Below are 17190 nucleotides of genomic sequence, written 5' to 3'. Positions count from 1 at the left end.
CAATCATGAGGCGACCTGAATCGTCTGCCTCAGGCGGCGCCACTAGCTGTCACCATGGGGGCGGTATTCAGTGGCAGATTATAATATGAGCGGTTCGGCGGCCGCCCACATTATAATCCGCCACTGACTGTACCATGTACTGGAGCCCCCCCGGCCCCGGGCAGTATCTGTAATGAGATGCTGTGAGCCGGGGGGACTGTATTCATAAGCGCCGCGCTGTACTAAATCAGCCGCGCCGTGCTGATACTACAGTGCGGCGCTTATGAATACAGTCCCCCCCGCTCCCAGCATCTCATTACAGATACTGCCCGGGGGCGGGGGGGCTCCAGTACATGCATTCCACGTCCGTGATCCGTCAGGATCACGGAACGTGGGAATGCAGCCTTTAGTCCCCCGGGTGATGCGCGGCTGCCGGAGGTGTCCCATCCTGTCCCCGGCAGCGCGCGCATCAGAGAGCTCCCCGTGCGCCGGAAGTCACAGCCGCAGGCGCATGGGGAGATCTGTGATGCGCGCGCTGCCGGGGACAGGACGGGACACCTCCGGCAGCCGCGCATCACCCGGGACAAGACCAGAGAGGCTCGACGGGGGAACGGAGGGCAGGTGAGTTGTGTGCTGTTTTTTTGTTTTATCTGCTGTGCAGGGGGGGGGGGGGGGACCATCTATAAGGGAGGGGGGAAAGAGGGGGACGATCTATAAGGGAGGGGGGAAAGAGGGGGACGATCTATAAGGGAGGGGGGAAAGAGGGGGACGATCTATAAGGGAGGGGGGAAAGAGGGGGACGATCTATAAGGGGAAACCATCTATAAGGGAGGGGGAGAGGGAAGAGGGGGACTATCTATAGGGGGGAGAAGGGGACCATCTATAAGGGAGGGGGGAAAGAGGGGGACCATCTATAAGGAGGGGGGAAAGAGGGGGACCATCTATAAGGGAGGGGGGAAAGAGGGGGACCATCTATAAGGGAGGGGGGAAAGAGGGGGACGATCTATAAGGGGAAACCATCTATAAGGGAGGGGGAGAGGGAAGAGGGGGACTATCTATAGGGGGGAGAAGGGGACCATCTATAAGGGAGGGGGGGAAAGAGGGGGACGATCTATAAGGGAGGGGGGGAAAGAGGGGGACGATCTATAAGGGAGGGGGGAAAGAGGGGGGACGATCTATAAGGGGAAACCATCTATAAGGGAGGGGGAGAGGGAAGAGGGGGACTATCTATAGGGGGGAGAAGGGGACGATCTATAAGGGAGGGGGAAAGAGGGGGACCATCTATAAGGGGGGGGGGACGATCTATAAGGGAGGGGGAGAGGGAAGAGGGGGACTATCTATAGGGGGGGAAGGGGGACCATCTATAAGGGAGGGGGGAAAGAGGGGGACCATCTATAAGGGAGGGGGACGATCTATAAGGGGGGGGGGACCATCTATAAGGGAGAGGGAAGAGGGGGACCATCTATAGGGGGGGGAAGGGGACCATCTATAAGGGAGGGGGGAAAGAGGGGGACCATCTATAAGGGAGGGGGACGATCTATAAGGGGGGGGGGACCATCTATAAGGGAGAGGGAAGAGGGGGGACTATCTATAGGGGGGGGAAGGGGACCATCTATAAGGGAGGGGGGAAAGAGGGGGACCATCTATAAGGGAGGGGGACGATCTATAAGGGGGGGGGACCATCTATAAGGGAGAGGGAAGAGGGGGACCATCTATAGGGGGGGGAAGGGGACCATCTATAAGGGAGGGGGGAAAGAGGGGGACCATCTATAAGGGGGGGCCATCTATAAGGGAGGGGGGAAAGAGGGGGACCATCTATAAGGGGGGGGCCATCTATAAGGGGGGGGGGCCATCTATAAGGGAGAGGGAAGAGGGGGACTATCTATAGGGGGGGGAAGGGGACCATCTATAAGGGAGGGGGGAAAGAGGGGGACCATCTATAAGGGAGGGAGACGATCTATAAGGGGGGGGGACCATCTATAAGGGAGGGGGAGAGGGAAGAGGGGGACCATCTATAGGGGGGGGGGGAAGGGGACCATCTATAAGGGAGGGGGGAAAGAGGGGGACCATCTATAAGGGAGGGGGGAAAGAGGGGGACCATCTATAAGGGGGGCCATCTATAAGGGAGGGGGGGAAAGAGGGGGACCATCTATAAGGGGGGGACCATCTATAAGGGAGGGGGACCGTCTATAAGGGGGGGGAAGAGGGGGACCATGTATAAGGGGGGGAGGGTGACCATCTATAAGGGAGGGGGAGAGGGAAGAGGGGGGACCATCTATAAGGGAGGGGGGAGAGGGGGACCATGTATAAGGGGGGGGAGGGGGACCATCTATAAGGGGGAGAAGAGGGGGACCATCTATAAGGGGGGAAGAGGGGGACCATCTATAAGGGGGGGAAGAGGGGGTCCATCTATAAGGGGGGAAGAGGGGGACCATCTCCTAAAAGATCAGCACTCTCCTCTCCTGACATCCTCTGTGCTGCTGGGACTTCTCCTATAGGATTAGCACCCTCCTCTCCTGACATCCTCTGTGCTGCTGGGACCTCTCCTATAGGATTAGCACCCTCATCTCCTGACATCCTCTGTGCTGCTGGGACCTCTCCTATAGGATTAGCCCCCTCCTCTCCTGACATCCTCTGTGCTGCTGGGACCTCTCCTATAAAGTCAGCCCCCTCCTCTCCTGACATCCTCTGTGCAGCAAGGGGACCAAACATTATGTTTATTGGGGACAGCAGTGGGGGGGGCAGTAGTGGATTATAATGTGGGCGGATTGACGGGGGGGGGGGGGCGTCATTCTATAGTTCGCCTCGGGCAGCAGAGAGGCTAGAATCACCCCTGATAACCGCATAAAGTGAGACAGATCAGATTTTGAAATTATAGCTTGGTCATTAAAGCCCAAACTAGCTACAGCATTAAGGGGTTAAAGCAGAGAGGTGGTAACGAAAAAACAATAAGTTGTCAACATAGGTAGGAAAAGAGCAGCATGTCATGCAAAGGAGACAAGTTTTCTAAATGAGTGTATTTAACCTTAAAATTTTCTTTGGCCAGATGTTAGCTGAAAATCAATAGGGAAATATAAAATGCTATACCTGAAATTTATTTTACTTCTTGGAGTTTTTTTTCCCCTCAATTTTTTGGGATAGAGTCAGTTTTTTCAGTTTGCAGCAGGTAAATACAGTATGTAGATCCCGTGTTTTTTCACCTAGCCATGTTTTTCTCCTATAGATGTCTTTAATTTTTTTGTCCCTGCTTGTTTGCAGTGTTTGTGGTGGTGGTGGTTTTCATATTCTTTAATAGAAATCCTTGAATCACATGATCAGGTGATTTTGGCCGTTGTCAGTGTTCACACGAGAGGCTTTCATTGGGCAGGGTTGCTTGTGCTTCCTTCTCTCATACTTTGGGTAAAGACTGGTGTAGATTCTAAGCGTCAGTGTGTGGTATTTGCCGACTTTTCTTCTATTTGTATTTATTCATTGTGACTCCTTTATAAATGTTGGCATTTTTGTACTTATTTATTCTACTTTGTTCATTTCCTTCCAGCTCTTTACTGGTTGTTTTGACTTATACCAATTACTTTATTATTGTGTGTTTGTCATTACTTCCTTACCAGTCTATAGTTACAAATTATTCTGCGGGAGGATGTCAGTAATTATTTAAAGTGACTCTGTACCCACAATCTGTCCCCACCCCCCAAACCACTTGTACCTTCGGATAGCTGCTTTTAATCCAAGATCTGTCCTGGGGTCCGCTCAGCAGGGGATGCAGTTATTGTCATAAAAATAACTTTTAATCCGGAAGCGCTGTGTCTAACGGCCGGGGCTTACATTTGTATATGCATTAGGCTGGCACACCTCTCTGTTCTTCCTTTCCACCCTCCTCAACATTTACTGCTGTTTGAGCTTTGCACAGGTGTATTAACGATCCAGCCCATGTTCATTATACACACAGTTGGGGAATAGGAAGCAATCTGCCTGGAGCATTCCTAATCATGAGGAGGGTGGGGAGGAAGGACAGAGAGGGTGTGCCAGCCTAATGCATATACAAATGTAAGCCCCGGCCGTTAGACACAGCGCTGCTGAATTAAAAGTTGTTTTTAGGACAATAAAACCCCCTCAAAGGACAAGAGGGCACTGCCTCCGCCTGGAGAAAAAAAGGTTCAATCTCCGGAGGCGACAAGCCTTCTTTACCATGAGAACTGTGAATCTGTGGAACAGTCTACCACAGGATCTGGTCACAGCAAAAACAGTAGAGGGCTTCAAAACAGGGCTAGACAAGTTCTTAGACCAAAATAATATAGATGCATATGTATAGAACATATCACCCCTCCCCCTTCCCTGTATCCATCCCCTCCTTGGTTGAACTTGATGGACATGTGTCTTTTTTCAACCGTATTAACTATGTAACTATGTAACTATGTAACTGCATCCCCTGCTGAATGGACCCCAGGACAGATCTTGGATTAAAAGCAGCTATCCGAAGGTACAGGTGGTTTGGAGGGGTCAGATTGTGGGTACAGAGTCGCTTTAACATTGCATCCTGTGCTTTCCTGATGTAGGGACTTGGATGGATTGTGATCCCCCACAATTTTATTTGCTGTATACAGAATGTTTAAGCTGGCTTACTCAATAGAGATTTTTTTTACCTGGATGTGCATAATTCATTTGTCTATTACCTTTTTCTTTTTTCTCTTGTTTGTAGTGTTCACATGGGTTAACCATTTCACTTCGTGGGGGGTTTTAGGACATTTTGCACCTCTGGAAGCCTGGACAATTTTTATACTTGTGAAAATATTATGAATTCACAGTAAATCCCCATACAATATATTTTCGGAAAATACCCTCCTGACACCTAACATTTGTCAGATTGAATATTTATACACACAGACTTTTTCATGTAATTTTCTTTCTAGTGCAAATTTGGTACATTTTATATCAGAGCACTTTGGATTAAGGCAAACATAAAGGATCTAAATAAATTCTGCAGTTCATGAGGTGGTTTTCAGTACCTACTGTTTTTTGGAACAATGCCCTGAATTATTTTATTAAGTATATGCTATGCTTTAATAATTGAACTTGTAAAATTGTTTTCATTACACTTTAAAGAGCAAAATAAACTTTCTATATTTATAGATTGCAGACCTCGGAGTTGCTGCCTTTCAGAAATGGAGTACCCTGACAAAGGAGGAGACCGCTCGGCAGCGGTCTCGTACAAGGAGTGACAGTACAGTAAGAACCAAGAATGCTGGAACATTAAGCTACATGGCTCCAGAACACTTGCAGTGCTTAAATAGAAAGGCAACTACAAAATCAGACGTTTACAGTTTTGCCATTGTAATCTGGGTGGTACTGACCAACAAGGAACCCTATGAAAGTAAGGCAGCATCTGATGACTGTAGTTCATGTACTATGTAAATATTGCTAGAAATGTATTTCTGAAATGTTTCTACCAAATACTAGTGTTCCTAAATTCATGTTCTAAATTCATTTGTATGTAATCTCCTTTCTATCATTTGAACTGCCAAGTCACTAAGCAAAATAGAGTACATGATGTATGCAATAGGATAGTTTTACCCTTAGATGACTACAATGTGTATATGTATACTTCAGCTGGAACATAAACATAATGGTCCTCTATAATGGCAGATTGTGCAGTGTAGTGCACTGCCATTAAAGAGACCTTTCTGCAGTGGCAAGAAGCTTAAATGATCAGCTTTCTGTCACAAAACATGTCTGTCTATAACAAAGTGAGAGGGCAATTTGCATTTTTTTTTTCATATATTTTTTCATACTTCCTGCAGAAATTGGTAAAGACCCATATTGCTTTTAAGAGTACTGGTCATTAAAAAATACTTTTCAGAGAGACATATCAAAACTTTTTATCAGTCCTGTTCGGAGTCCCTTGTTCGATTACTAGAAAGAGTGTGCACAAATATCTGTCCCTGCTCGGTCTCTGAGACCTAGACTGCCCTGTATACTTACATTGGAAGTCACATGACACAGAGCCAAAATCTCTCTGACATATCATTTTTTTTTTTTTTATATGACATTGCCCATTTAAAGGGGTTATCCAGCATAAGAAAAACATGGCCATGTTCTTCTAGAGACAACACGACTCTTATCTCCAGTTGTCCAGTTGAGACAGGTGTGGTTTGCAATTAAATTCCATTCACTTCAATAGAACTAAGGTGCAAAACGCCATCCAAATTGGTGACAAAAGTAGTGTTGTCTCTAGAAGAAAGTGGCCATGTTTTTCTAATGCTGTATAACTCCTTTAAAAAAATCACCCTAAGGCTACAGTATGGTCATTTTTCAGTGTAATAATGTGCCCTATGAAGTCCATGAGGGAATTGGTCGTCGGCGCACCCACAATAGAGAAAATTGCTGTTAAAATAATGAACATGCTCATTATTTGCAACCTGTTTTCATTTAAAATATATATATATTTACCATAAGTTTTTTTTACCTGCTCACACAAATGTAGACTAAGGGTACATTCAGACGTACTGTATCACAGTACATCTCACATGGTGGATATTGCCTGAAACCTGCAGCATATTTTCTACCTTTACTTCAAGAAACATACCAACAGGTTTTATACTCCATGGGTTGCCCACTTAACCCACAGTTAGCAGCAATCTATATTTGTCTTCAGCTGCACTGCAACCTTTTAGTGACCATCAGATGATGACTAGCAGCTGCAGTGCAGGGGAAGATTCTGAGCCATACAGACAGAAATAGGCAGTGTGAGTGTTAGGCTGCATTCACACGTTCCGGGAAGTTGTCCATGCTCACGGATCCGTGCACACGGACAATTTTACAGTCCATTGCTTTCTATTGGGCTATTCAGATGTTCCGTGATTTCACGGATCCGTGATCCGTTCTGTTAAAAAATAGGACATGTCATTACTCGGAACGGATGCATGGAAAGGATTCCCCATAGAAATTAATGAGATCCGTATTTTTCACGGATGTGACATCCGTGTTCATCCGTGAAAAACACGGATGTGATGTAATCAATGTAATTTAAAATGCTTTAACACAGATCCGTGAGAAAAACGGACACAGATGCAAAACGGATGAAAAACGGACTGTTTTGCACGGATCCCAGAGGTAGCTGCCGGACCACAATCACGGACCGGGAAAAACACTGAACGTGTGAATGCAGCCTTAGGCTACGTGCACATGGAGAAAAAGTGGTGGAATTCTGCCGCAGAATACCGCCAGCCTCCCTGTCAAAAATACAGTCTATGGGAGGCTCGTACGCCTCCTTTCTCCGCGCTGAAGAATGAACATGTTCACTCTTCAGTGCGGAGAGAGAAGGTGCGCGAGCCTCCCATAAACTGTCATTATGACAGGAAGGCTGGCGGGATTACGCCACTTTTGCTCTGTGTGCACGTAGCCTTAGGCAGTTTCCCTTGTTGCCTTCAGATAGCTGCTTACATTAGAGGAGCAGAATACTTGCATAACTTCACCACTTACTTCCTTGGTCTGTACAGTAAGCAGCAGTGCATAGCACACTGTAACTTACTCTATAAGAGCTTGACGGGACCTCGTTGACCATTTTATTAAAAAATAAAAACCCGCCAGCCATTTACATAATCCACAGAATCTGAAGTAGTCCCTAGGATACCTAAATATGAAAAACAAAAAGTAAAGGTTGGTAAGTACAGGGTGTTCTTCCTTGCTGCTCTAGCAGCTGCGGCTACCACATGTGGTTTTTCTAACTGCAGGTGAGCCCTAGACTTGCAAGTCCAGGTAATGTCTGTAGTTTGCAAGCACTAGACCAATGGGAGAGAGGACACACAAGTGTTAAAATGCTTTCTTACCTTGTTACCACATTGGGTTTTACCATAAAGGCAAGGTAAAACACATTCACTGCTCCCTGCCCCCCTGTGTATGGCCTAACATTTTAGCCTGCGCTATAGCCTCTGACAATCATGTGATGGTCGCTAGAGGCTGCAGTGTAGCTGAAGACATAGCCATGATCAGGAAGGGTTAAGTCCCCACTGAGTAGCAGAACATCCATTATTTTGACTGTTCTGCTCCTCTGTATAGATGCAGCTTGCTTTCTGGCCCCCAGGTGGTTAAGTGGCAATGCTGTGCATTCCTACTTAAAGGGGTTAGGTAAAATATATGCTGAATCATCCCCCCTCCTGGAGACTAAGAGCCCTATTACACGGGACGATAATCATTCTAAAAATTGTTACATCATTCGGATTTGAACAATAATCGTTTAGTGTAATAGCAGAGAACGATTGAACGACCAATGAGAAATCGTTGGTCATTTGATAGAATTTGGACCAATTTTTATTGTTGATCATTTGCAAATCGTTCGCATGTAATAAGACATCGTTCACAGTTGCGGCAAACGCAATAGCGAATACAAAACAACCGCAAGAACAATCAGAAGTAACAATCATCGTTCCGTGTAATTGGGTGAACGATTTCAGGTCGCTCATCATAACGGTCGTTTGAAATAGTTTATCGTTAATTGTTGATCATCGAAAAATCGCTTTCGACAATCAACAATTGAGAGCATTGTCGGAACAGGTCAGAGAAAATTTAGCAGAAAATAGCAGCTCCAAAGTGAGAGGAGACTGATAAGGTAAGAACTCCTTTAACCACTTCCCCACCAGACTGGAGGGCTTAGGAATGCCTCTTTGAGACTAAAAGTTGTTTTCTATGTTATGGAAGCACAGTTAGGTATATGAAAGGTACCATGTGTCTCTAACAGTATCAGCAGTTTAGAATGTGAATTGCAGGTTACAGATTTACTTTGAGGTTCTCCAGCCAAAATACATAGATTTACTGTGTATATAGGAATAATGTCCTTTCCTATTTGTATTATTTTATAGATGCGATTAATAGTGATCAAATATCATTGTGTGTAACTAATGATAGCCGACCGGATGTACAGGAAAGTCTGCAGTGTGGCTTAAAAGAAGCATCAGATCTGATGGAGCAGTGCTGGAGAAAGAATCCAGAAGAAAGACCTACTATTCAAGGTGAATCTTGAAGGAAATACTGTAGGGAGATCAATCTTGAAGGGAGATGTTTTTACTGGTTAGAGACAGACTAGTACATTATTATGGAGGCTGCCATCTTGTCTAAGCTGTTTTTAACAGCATTTGGTGACATAATTTACGATAAGACATAATATCCAGACCTCTCCTATTCTTATTATGGAACACACTTGTAAGCACGCTCAGTAACTTCTGTAACCTGTGAAAAGACATTCCACAGGGAGAGGGAAGCAGAGCTGCTGTTATCTTTGCTACCTACTGGTGTCACCTTTTGCTGTAATGCTGTACAGATTAATTTCCAGCAGCCCCCAACTTATCGCCACATAAAGTCTCAACTGTAAGGGGGACATTTAAGCCAAAAAGGTGTATTTTTTGGCTTAAATGGCCATATGCAAATATTCAAAATATCTGGCCATTTTCCACCCGGTGCGCCAGGGGGGCGGGGAGGGGGTGTGTAACAGCTTAATTTATCATGTTTCTCACCGAAAAATGATCAGGAAACCGGTTTCTTCGGCGCACACACTGGTGCGCGAAGGATTTATGTAGAGGCCGCCTCCATGTGCTCTGAACTGCCGCGGTCCCGGGTGCCTCTCGTAGCCTGGGACCGTGGCTATTAGCGGGCACGGTCCGATCGCCGTGCCCGCTAATTCAGTAATCGGATGGAGCTGTCAAAGTTGACAGCTGCATCCGATTACTTGATGCAGCCCGTTCCCTGGCGTCTAGCAGGGAGGATTGCTACTTCAGGACGTTGTCCAGGAGGAGTGATCCATACTTCTTATCCCTTCCGGGGTCAGCGCAGTAATGGCGCTGATCCCGGCTCGGCACTCGATTGCTTCCGGTTGCAGCAGCCGGAAGCAATCAATTTGCCTATCTCATCGATCTATGCTGCATATCTATGCAGCATAGATCTGTATGAGAGATCAGTGCACTTATACTAGAGGTCCCCCAGGGGGGCTTCTAGTATTAGTGTAAAAGTACAAATAAAAGTGTTATTATCAATAAAAAGCCCCCTCCCCTAATAAAAGTTTAAATCATCCCCCTTTTCCCATGTTATAAATAAAAATAAATAAATAAACATGTTTGGTATCGCCGCGTGCGTAATCGCTCAAACTATTAATTAATCACATTCCCGATCTCGCACGGTAAATGGCGTAAGCGCAAAAAAATCCCAAAGTGCAAAATTGGCCATTTTGGGTCGCATCAAATCCAGAAAAATTGTAATAATAAGCAATCAAAAAGTCTCATATGCGCAATCAAGGTACCAATAGAAAGAACACTTCATGGCGCAAAAAATGACACCTGACACAGCCCCATAGACTAAAGGATAAAAGCGTTATAAGCATGGGAATGGAGCGATTTTTAGAAACATATTTGTTAACAACGGTTTGAATTTTTTACAGGCCATCAGATACAATGAAAGTTATACATGTTACATATCTTTGTAATCATAACGACTTAAGGAACATATATAACAACTCAGTTTTACCCCATGGCGAGCGGCGTAAAAACGAAAAAACCCCAAATAAAAGAAATGCGTTTTGTTTTTTTTTAATTTCACCACACTTTGAATTTTTTTCTGGTTTTGCAGTGTACTTTATGAAAAAATTCAGCCTGTCATTGCAAAGTACAATTAGTGGCGCAAAAAAAGGGCTCATGTGGGTTTCTAGGTAAAAAAAATACAAGTGCTATGGCCTTTTAAGCACAAGGAGGAAAAAAACGAAAACGCAAAAATTGAAATTGGCCGGGTCCTCTAAGGGTTAAACTGGCAGCCCTGTGCCAAACTGGCGTGGCCTAGAGTATCTGTGCCCTAATCTTGCACCACCCCTCCGTCCCTCCTCCCCACCTTCTTCATCTTTAAGAATGCCACTAAAACATTTTTTCCTGACTGAACACTGCACAGGTGCCTTAACGATCCAGCCCATGTGCCGGGCTGACACAGGTGAGGAATAGGAGACAATCTGCCTGGAGCATTCCTAATGAGGAGGAGGGCGGGGAGGAGGGACAGAGAGGTTGTGCCAGCCTTATCACAGGTTTGACAGGGCTGCAAGTTTAAAAGTTGTTTCTTAGGACAATAACTGAATCACCTGCTGAACGGACCCCAGGACAGATCTTGGATTAAAGAGGATGTACCACCAGGTACATCCTCTTGAATTTAACACACCAATAGAACGGCGCCGTCATGGGGAAGCTGGTGCCGCGGTCCATTGATTCTAATGGAGCCGCGTCATAGAGGGGAGGGAATTCCCTCCCACTGGGGGCAGGCCGGCCAACCTCCAGTGCTTCAGCACGGCCCGGTACCGCTGGATAGAACGGCGCCGTAAACGGACTGCGGCACCGGGCCATGCTGAAGCACTGGAGGTCGGCCGGCCTGCCCCCAGTGGGAGGGAATTTCCTCCCCTCTATGACGCGGCTCAATTAGAATCAATGGACCGCGGCACCAGCTTCCCCATGACGGCGCCGTTCTATCGGTGTGTTAAATTCAAGAGGATGTACCTGGTGGTACATCCTCTTTAAAAGCAGCTATCTGAAGGTACAAGCGGTTTGGGGGGGACAGATTGTGGGTGCAGAGTTGCTTCAATGGTTTATGTATGAGAGTCTCTTTATAATCGGTTAACTCTTTACCTGCAGGTTTGTTTTACAGGAACTGTTCTTTGTTTTCCCTTGTTCACATTTTTATGTGTTTTTAATTTTATACATTCCTTGTACTATCTGGTTTTAATTAAGCATTTGTCAGAAGTCATGTGACTCTTTGGGGGAGATTTATCAAACATGGTGTAAAGTGAAACTGGCTCAGTCGCCCCTAGCAGAAAAAAAGAAAAAAATGGTCAGCTCTCCTAGAACACTGTTCTCACTAGGCAGGAGCACGTTGCCATGGCAGAAATTGCAAACACACAAAAACACAGAAAAATGCAACAGCTCACCGCAACAGCAAGATACAGACCCACCACAGACATGAAAATAGTTAAAAGCAGGCCCCCAACTGCCCAAAAAAATTCCCACAAAAATAATGAGTCTCTTGGTTACTACAGTGGTGCCTTTGATTACGAGCATAATTCGTTCCGGGACAGCGCTTGTAATCCAAATCCACTCTTAAACCAAAGCAAATTTTCCCATAAGAAATCATAGAAATGCCGGCAATTGGTTCCACACCCCAAAAATAATGATTTTTTTTTTATTCTGAATAACATGTAGGAAAGATGTAACAAACATTCAGAAACAGCAGAATATGTGATATTATAAGTTACTGTACAGTAATGGAGAGGATGGAAAACACAAGGGCTGACAGAGACTGCAGGGAGTATGAAGGAATGAGCAGGACAGATGTGGGCACATACATGCAGCACTCTCTGTCCGGGGAGAGAGGGGTTACAGCTATGGAGAGATTACCTCCACAGTCCTGTCCCCTGATGTAAGCCCCAGCCTGAGGTGGATCTGCTATGATTTGGAAGGTGAGGGAGACTTCCTGGGTCAGAGTACAGGGCTGTAGACCCCTCTATGCAAACCATGCCCCTCCTGCACTCCCCCTCCCACCCAGTACAGGGAGCTCTTAAACCAAAGCAATGCTCTTAAACCAAGTCACAATTTTTAAAAACTGTTAAAGTCACTCTTAAAGTAAGGTACCACTGTATTTGCAAACAGTGTAAACTGCCTCACCACGATAAGGTGGACTCATATCGAGGCAGTCGCCCCTAGCAACCAATCAGATTCCACCTTTCATTTTCCAAAGAGTCTGTGAGGAATGAAAGGTGGAATCTGGTTGCTAGGGGTAACTGAGGCACTTTCACTTTACGCCATGTTTGATAAATCTCCCCCTAAAGAATATTGCCCAGCAGTGTAGATGTACACTGTACAACATATCTTGTCGCTGTACCTGTTAGCTGGTGTAAATAAAGAAGCTGTTTTACCTGATGAAGGTGCCGGATTACCACTTCTTGATGATAGTATCCATAGTACAGTAGGGTACAGCAGAGCTTTGTGGCTTTTGTCATTAAAATGTTGAACATAAAGGTATTAAAAATGTAATTTTGTCTGGTTTTAGATTGTGAAAAGACATTCAGACCCGTATACTGTCAAAAGTATGAACATAATGTAAAAAGGGATGTGGCTGCAATTCAGGTGAGACGCTTTCCAGACAGATGGAAAATGCCCAGTGGATTTATTAGACCTTTTTCCAATTGATAACGTATAATGCTCTTATGATAATACTGATCACGCTCTTGCAGATAAGCACAACCTATCCTTTGTTTATACTATCTCACAGTTATCACATTGTGCATAAGATAATTCTCTTACTAACCTTATCCCCCCGGACGGCATTTGGAGGTGCGAAAATTCTGATCCCTGTCTGATGTATTCTTTTGATTAGGCTGTTAACTGGAGAGGGATCTGCAGTCAAAGGCTTTCTTTTCCTCCCAGGTTTCTGTAGCACATTTGAGTAAGTAATTTACTGGCGATGAGTTAAGGGCCTATTACACGGGTCGTCAGAGGAGCAAACGAGCACTCTCAGCGCTCGTTTGCTCCTCGTTACCCGCACGCTGCCGCCGCTATTCAACGCGGCTGCAGCGAGCGGGTGAGTGCTGGAGGGGGCGGTGGGGAGCTGCGGGGGGGCTGCCCGGGTGATCGCTAGATCGTCCGGGCAGCCCATAGGATATAGCAGCGTCTGCTGCCGATGCTCCTATTCAACGGAGCGACGACAGCAGATCGCTGCTATATCAGTCGCTTGTTTTTCAACATGTTGAAAAACAAGCGACTGCAACGATCAGCCGACATGAACGATGTCAGCTGATCGTTGCACTCTATTCCACGGGACGATTATCGTCCGTAGCGGCCGAAATCGGCCAAATACGGACGATAATCGTTCCGTGGAATAGGGCCTTTAGCACCACTGGCAAGGGAGCATTCCTCACAGACAAACACCTAACAATCTGGAATGCAAACCTATTCAGCTGTATTGCAGACGCGCTTCAGTTAACAACCTAATCATAAGGATACATCATACAGTAATTGGACGATAAGGTTAGTGAGAGAATTATCCTATGCACACTGTTATAGCTGTTAGATAGTATACACATACCTGTCATATTACAGTCACTAAATATCATCTATAAATTTTAGGAATCGTACCCTGAACCGAGTGCCCTTATTCAAAGGATGGCATCGTTACAGCTCGATTGTGATGCAGAACCCCCCAGTATCCCAAGAGGTAAGAAATTATATAATATATCTGTTATGAGAAAACCCTAAAGTACATCTGTCACCAAGAAATTCACTACTGAACTGCCAACAATATCACAGAGTTCTTAATGACTGGATACTGAGATATATTGGGGGATCTTTCACTTTATCACAGAGTAAAGGCACTATGAAGCTGGGCAGTTTGTGTTTCAGTTTGACTCTGGACACGTAGAGGCTTTCTAGCCATGACAGTTGCCTCCATGTCTTGTGGTTACTTAAAGGGGTAGTGCAGCGTTTAAAAATTATTCACCAAATAACACACATTACAAAGTTATACAACTTTGTAATGTGTGCTATGTAAGTGAATGGCCCCCTTCCCCGTGTCCTCCCACCCCCGGAAGTGCGGTGCAGTATACTCACCAGATTCCGGGGGGTGGGGGGACATGGGGAAGGGGGCCATTCACTTACATAACACACATTACAAAGTCGTATAACTTTGTAATGTATGTAATTTAATGAATAATTTTTAAACGCCGCACTACCCCTTCAAAAACGCATCACATGTCTGTTGTATTGTGTGCATGTGTAGAAAAATGTGAGGTGCGTGACAGAATCAATGCCTGTATCATTTGTTCGGATGGTGTTTTCATTTATAGGCATCAAACCACTTGTACCTTCGGATAGCTGCTTTTAATCCAAGATCTGTCCTCGGGTTCGTTCGGCAGCTGATGCAGTTATTGTCCTAAAAAACAACTTTTAAACTTGCAGCCCGTGCCAAACGGGAGTATCTGTGCCCTAACTTTGCACTACCCCTGCGTCCCTCCTCCCCACCCTCTTCATCATTAGGAATGCTTCAGGCAGATTGTCTCCTATTCATCAGCTGTGTGAATACTGAACATGGGCTGGATCGTTAAGCACCTGTGCAATGTTCAGCAAGGAGAAAATGTTCCAGTGGCATTCCTAATGATGAAGAGGGTGGGGGGGAGGGGTGGTGCACAGTTAGGGCACAGATACTCCCGTTTGGCACGGGCTGCAAGTTTAAAAGTTGTTTTTTAGGACAATAACTGCATCACCTGCCGAACGGACCCCAGGAAAGATCTTGGATTTAAAGCAGCTATCCGAAGGTACAAGTGGTTTGGGGGGGGGGGGGTCAGATTGTGGGTAGAGATTCGCTTTAATGCCCTTTCTTCCTAACTGCAATATTTCCAATTCTTGTCCTGCTAGGAGATTAGTTCCAGAGGTTACCTCATCGCTGTAGCTGTTTTGACTTAGTATAGTAAATATAGTTCTATGTCTGGGAGGTGTAAGCCGCCATTACGTTTCTTTTGTATGAGAATACGGTATGATAGTCTTGGTTTACTTTGAGCCCAAAGGAGGCTAGAGAATAGTTTTTTTTCCAGCTCAGCAGGTAGGTTCGGGGTAAGTCTAGTGGGAGCATTTGCATCACATGGAGTATAGTTGGAATTATGTACATTTGTAACAGATTTTTTCTGCCCATCCATGACAGGTAGGGGATGTGTTATGTGGAGAGTTGTTTTTTTTATATTATCATTTAGGGACTAATAGTTTAGAAAGAGAAGATATTTCAGGTCTCTAGGGAAGTTTATACCTAGATATTTTATATGGTTAGTTTGCCAATGGAAGTGTGACGTACTGTAGCTTGTAGGGCCATGGCCTGTGTATTAGGAACTGATACAGTATTTGGTGTAGTTTACTTTAAAATTAGACAATGACCGAAATTGTTCTAGTAATTCTTAGATGTGGGGAAGTGCTCGTTGCAGATTTGTAACAATAGTCATCTGTGAACACCACTATAAGATGTATATGGCCACCTACTTTTAAACCCTGGATTTCACTGTTTTGCCTCCGTGCCTGGAGTAATGTCTCCATTACTAGTATGCATAGTGTGGGGGAGAGAGGACAACCTTTCCTGGTACAGTTGATTATTTTAAACGCTGGCGAAAGAATGCCATTAACTCATACCCTTGCACTAGGTGTTGTATAAAGAGAGAGTATTGCAGAAACAAATTGTGCTGGAAAGCCAAATTTGATAAGGGTGCGAGACATGTAGTCCCATGCCACTCTATCAAAGGCTTTCTTTGCGTCTGTGCCCAACAGCAGCAGAGGAAGTGACAAGTGCATTTGAATTTGGTAATGGTAAGGGTAAGCTTCTTTACTTGTTGTATCCACTGCAAATGTAAGCATAGAGAAAGGCAACACAATCTGTGAGGATAACCTGTCCTAAAGAACACAAAACAAGCTATGGATCAGACAGTTAAAGGGGTTATGCGGTATAACAAAGTTTTAATAAAAGGGAATCTGTCATCTGTAATTCACGTTTCAAACTGCTGACACTGTTCGATAGCTGTAAGGAAAAGGAGACACATGGTACCTTTAAAATATATAGAGCTGTGCTTCTAGGGTGTAGAGACCTACCTTCATTCTCTGGTTCAAAGTGTCTGAGAGGCTTTTCCAAGCTCCTAGCCTGCTTTAAGCTGGAATACCTCCCCTCTTCCCCCTTTCTGCTTCTTTGACACTTGGAAACCCAAGTAGGTTCAGGTATAGGAGAGGGGGCAGAGGGGGACTTATCACTTGTGCAGCCTGTTCAGCCCGCCAGCCCGCCAGGCTCAGACTCTAAAGTGTTAGCTCAGCATGGCACATGTCTGTAGTGGGCCCCCCAGGCAGTATCAGCACCCAGGAAGTGCGAGCCCCCTGCTCCTGTGGGGCCAACTTAGTGACTGGATGCTGTGCCCAGCAAGGGCTGGTTGTCCTCTCCTCTCCACACCCCCTGCAGGCTGCTGCTGACAGCCCCTCCCCCTCCTGTACTCCACTGTCTGGCATACCTTGTGTGAGGAGGAGAGAGAACGTGAGATGACAGGGGCGGGAGGGATTCTGCAGGGTTATGGCTGCCAGGGACGGGATGTGATGACAGGTGCGGGAGGGATCCTGCAGGGTTATGGCTGCCAGGGAAGGGATGTGATGACAGGGGCGGGAGGGATCCTGCAGGGTTATGGCT

General features: G+C 45.6%; 1 protein-coding gene across 3 annotated transcripts in view; it reads left to right on the top strand.

Moving 5' to 3' along the window:
* RIPK1 (receptor interacting serine/threonine kinase 1) overlaps window positions 1–17190 on the top strand; it is a 51136-nt gene that overhangs the window by 20165 nt on the left and 13781 nt on the right. For all 3 annotated transcript variants that reach the window (XM_069958087.1, XM_069958089.1, XM_069958088.1), the window contains 4 exons: window positions 5107–5347; window positions 8832–8981; window positions 13039–13115; window positions 14115–14202. In XM_069958087.1, the coding sequence (XP_069814188.1) occupies window positions 5107–5347; window positions 8832–8981; window positions 13039–13115; window positions 14115–14202 (556 nt within the window). The remainder of the gene's footprint in view (window positions 1–5106; window positions 5348–8831; window positions 8982–13038; window positions 13116–14114; window positions 14203–17190) is intronic.

The sequence above is a fragment of the Dendropsophus ebraccatus genome, chromosome 2 (genome assembly GCF_027789765.1).
Source record: "Dendropsophus ebraccatus isolate aDenEbr1 chromosome 2, aDenEbr1.pat, whole genome shotgun sequence".
Classification (NCBI taxonomy): Eukaryota; Metazoa; Chordata; class Amphibia; order Anura; family Hylidae; genus Dendropsophus; species Dendropsophus ebraccatus.
This window is presented reverse-complemented; position numbering and strand designations above follow the sequence as displayed.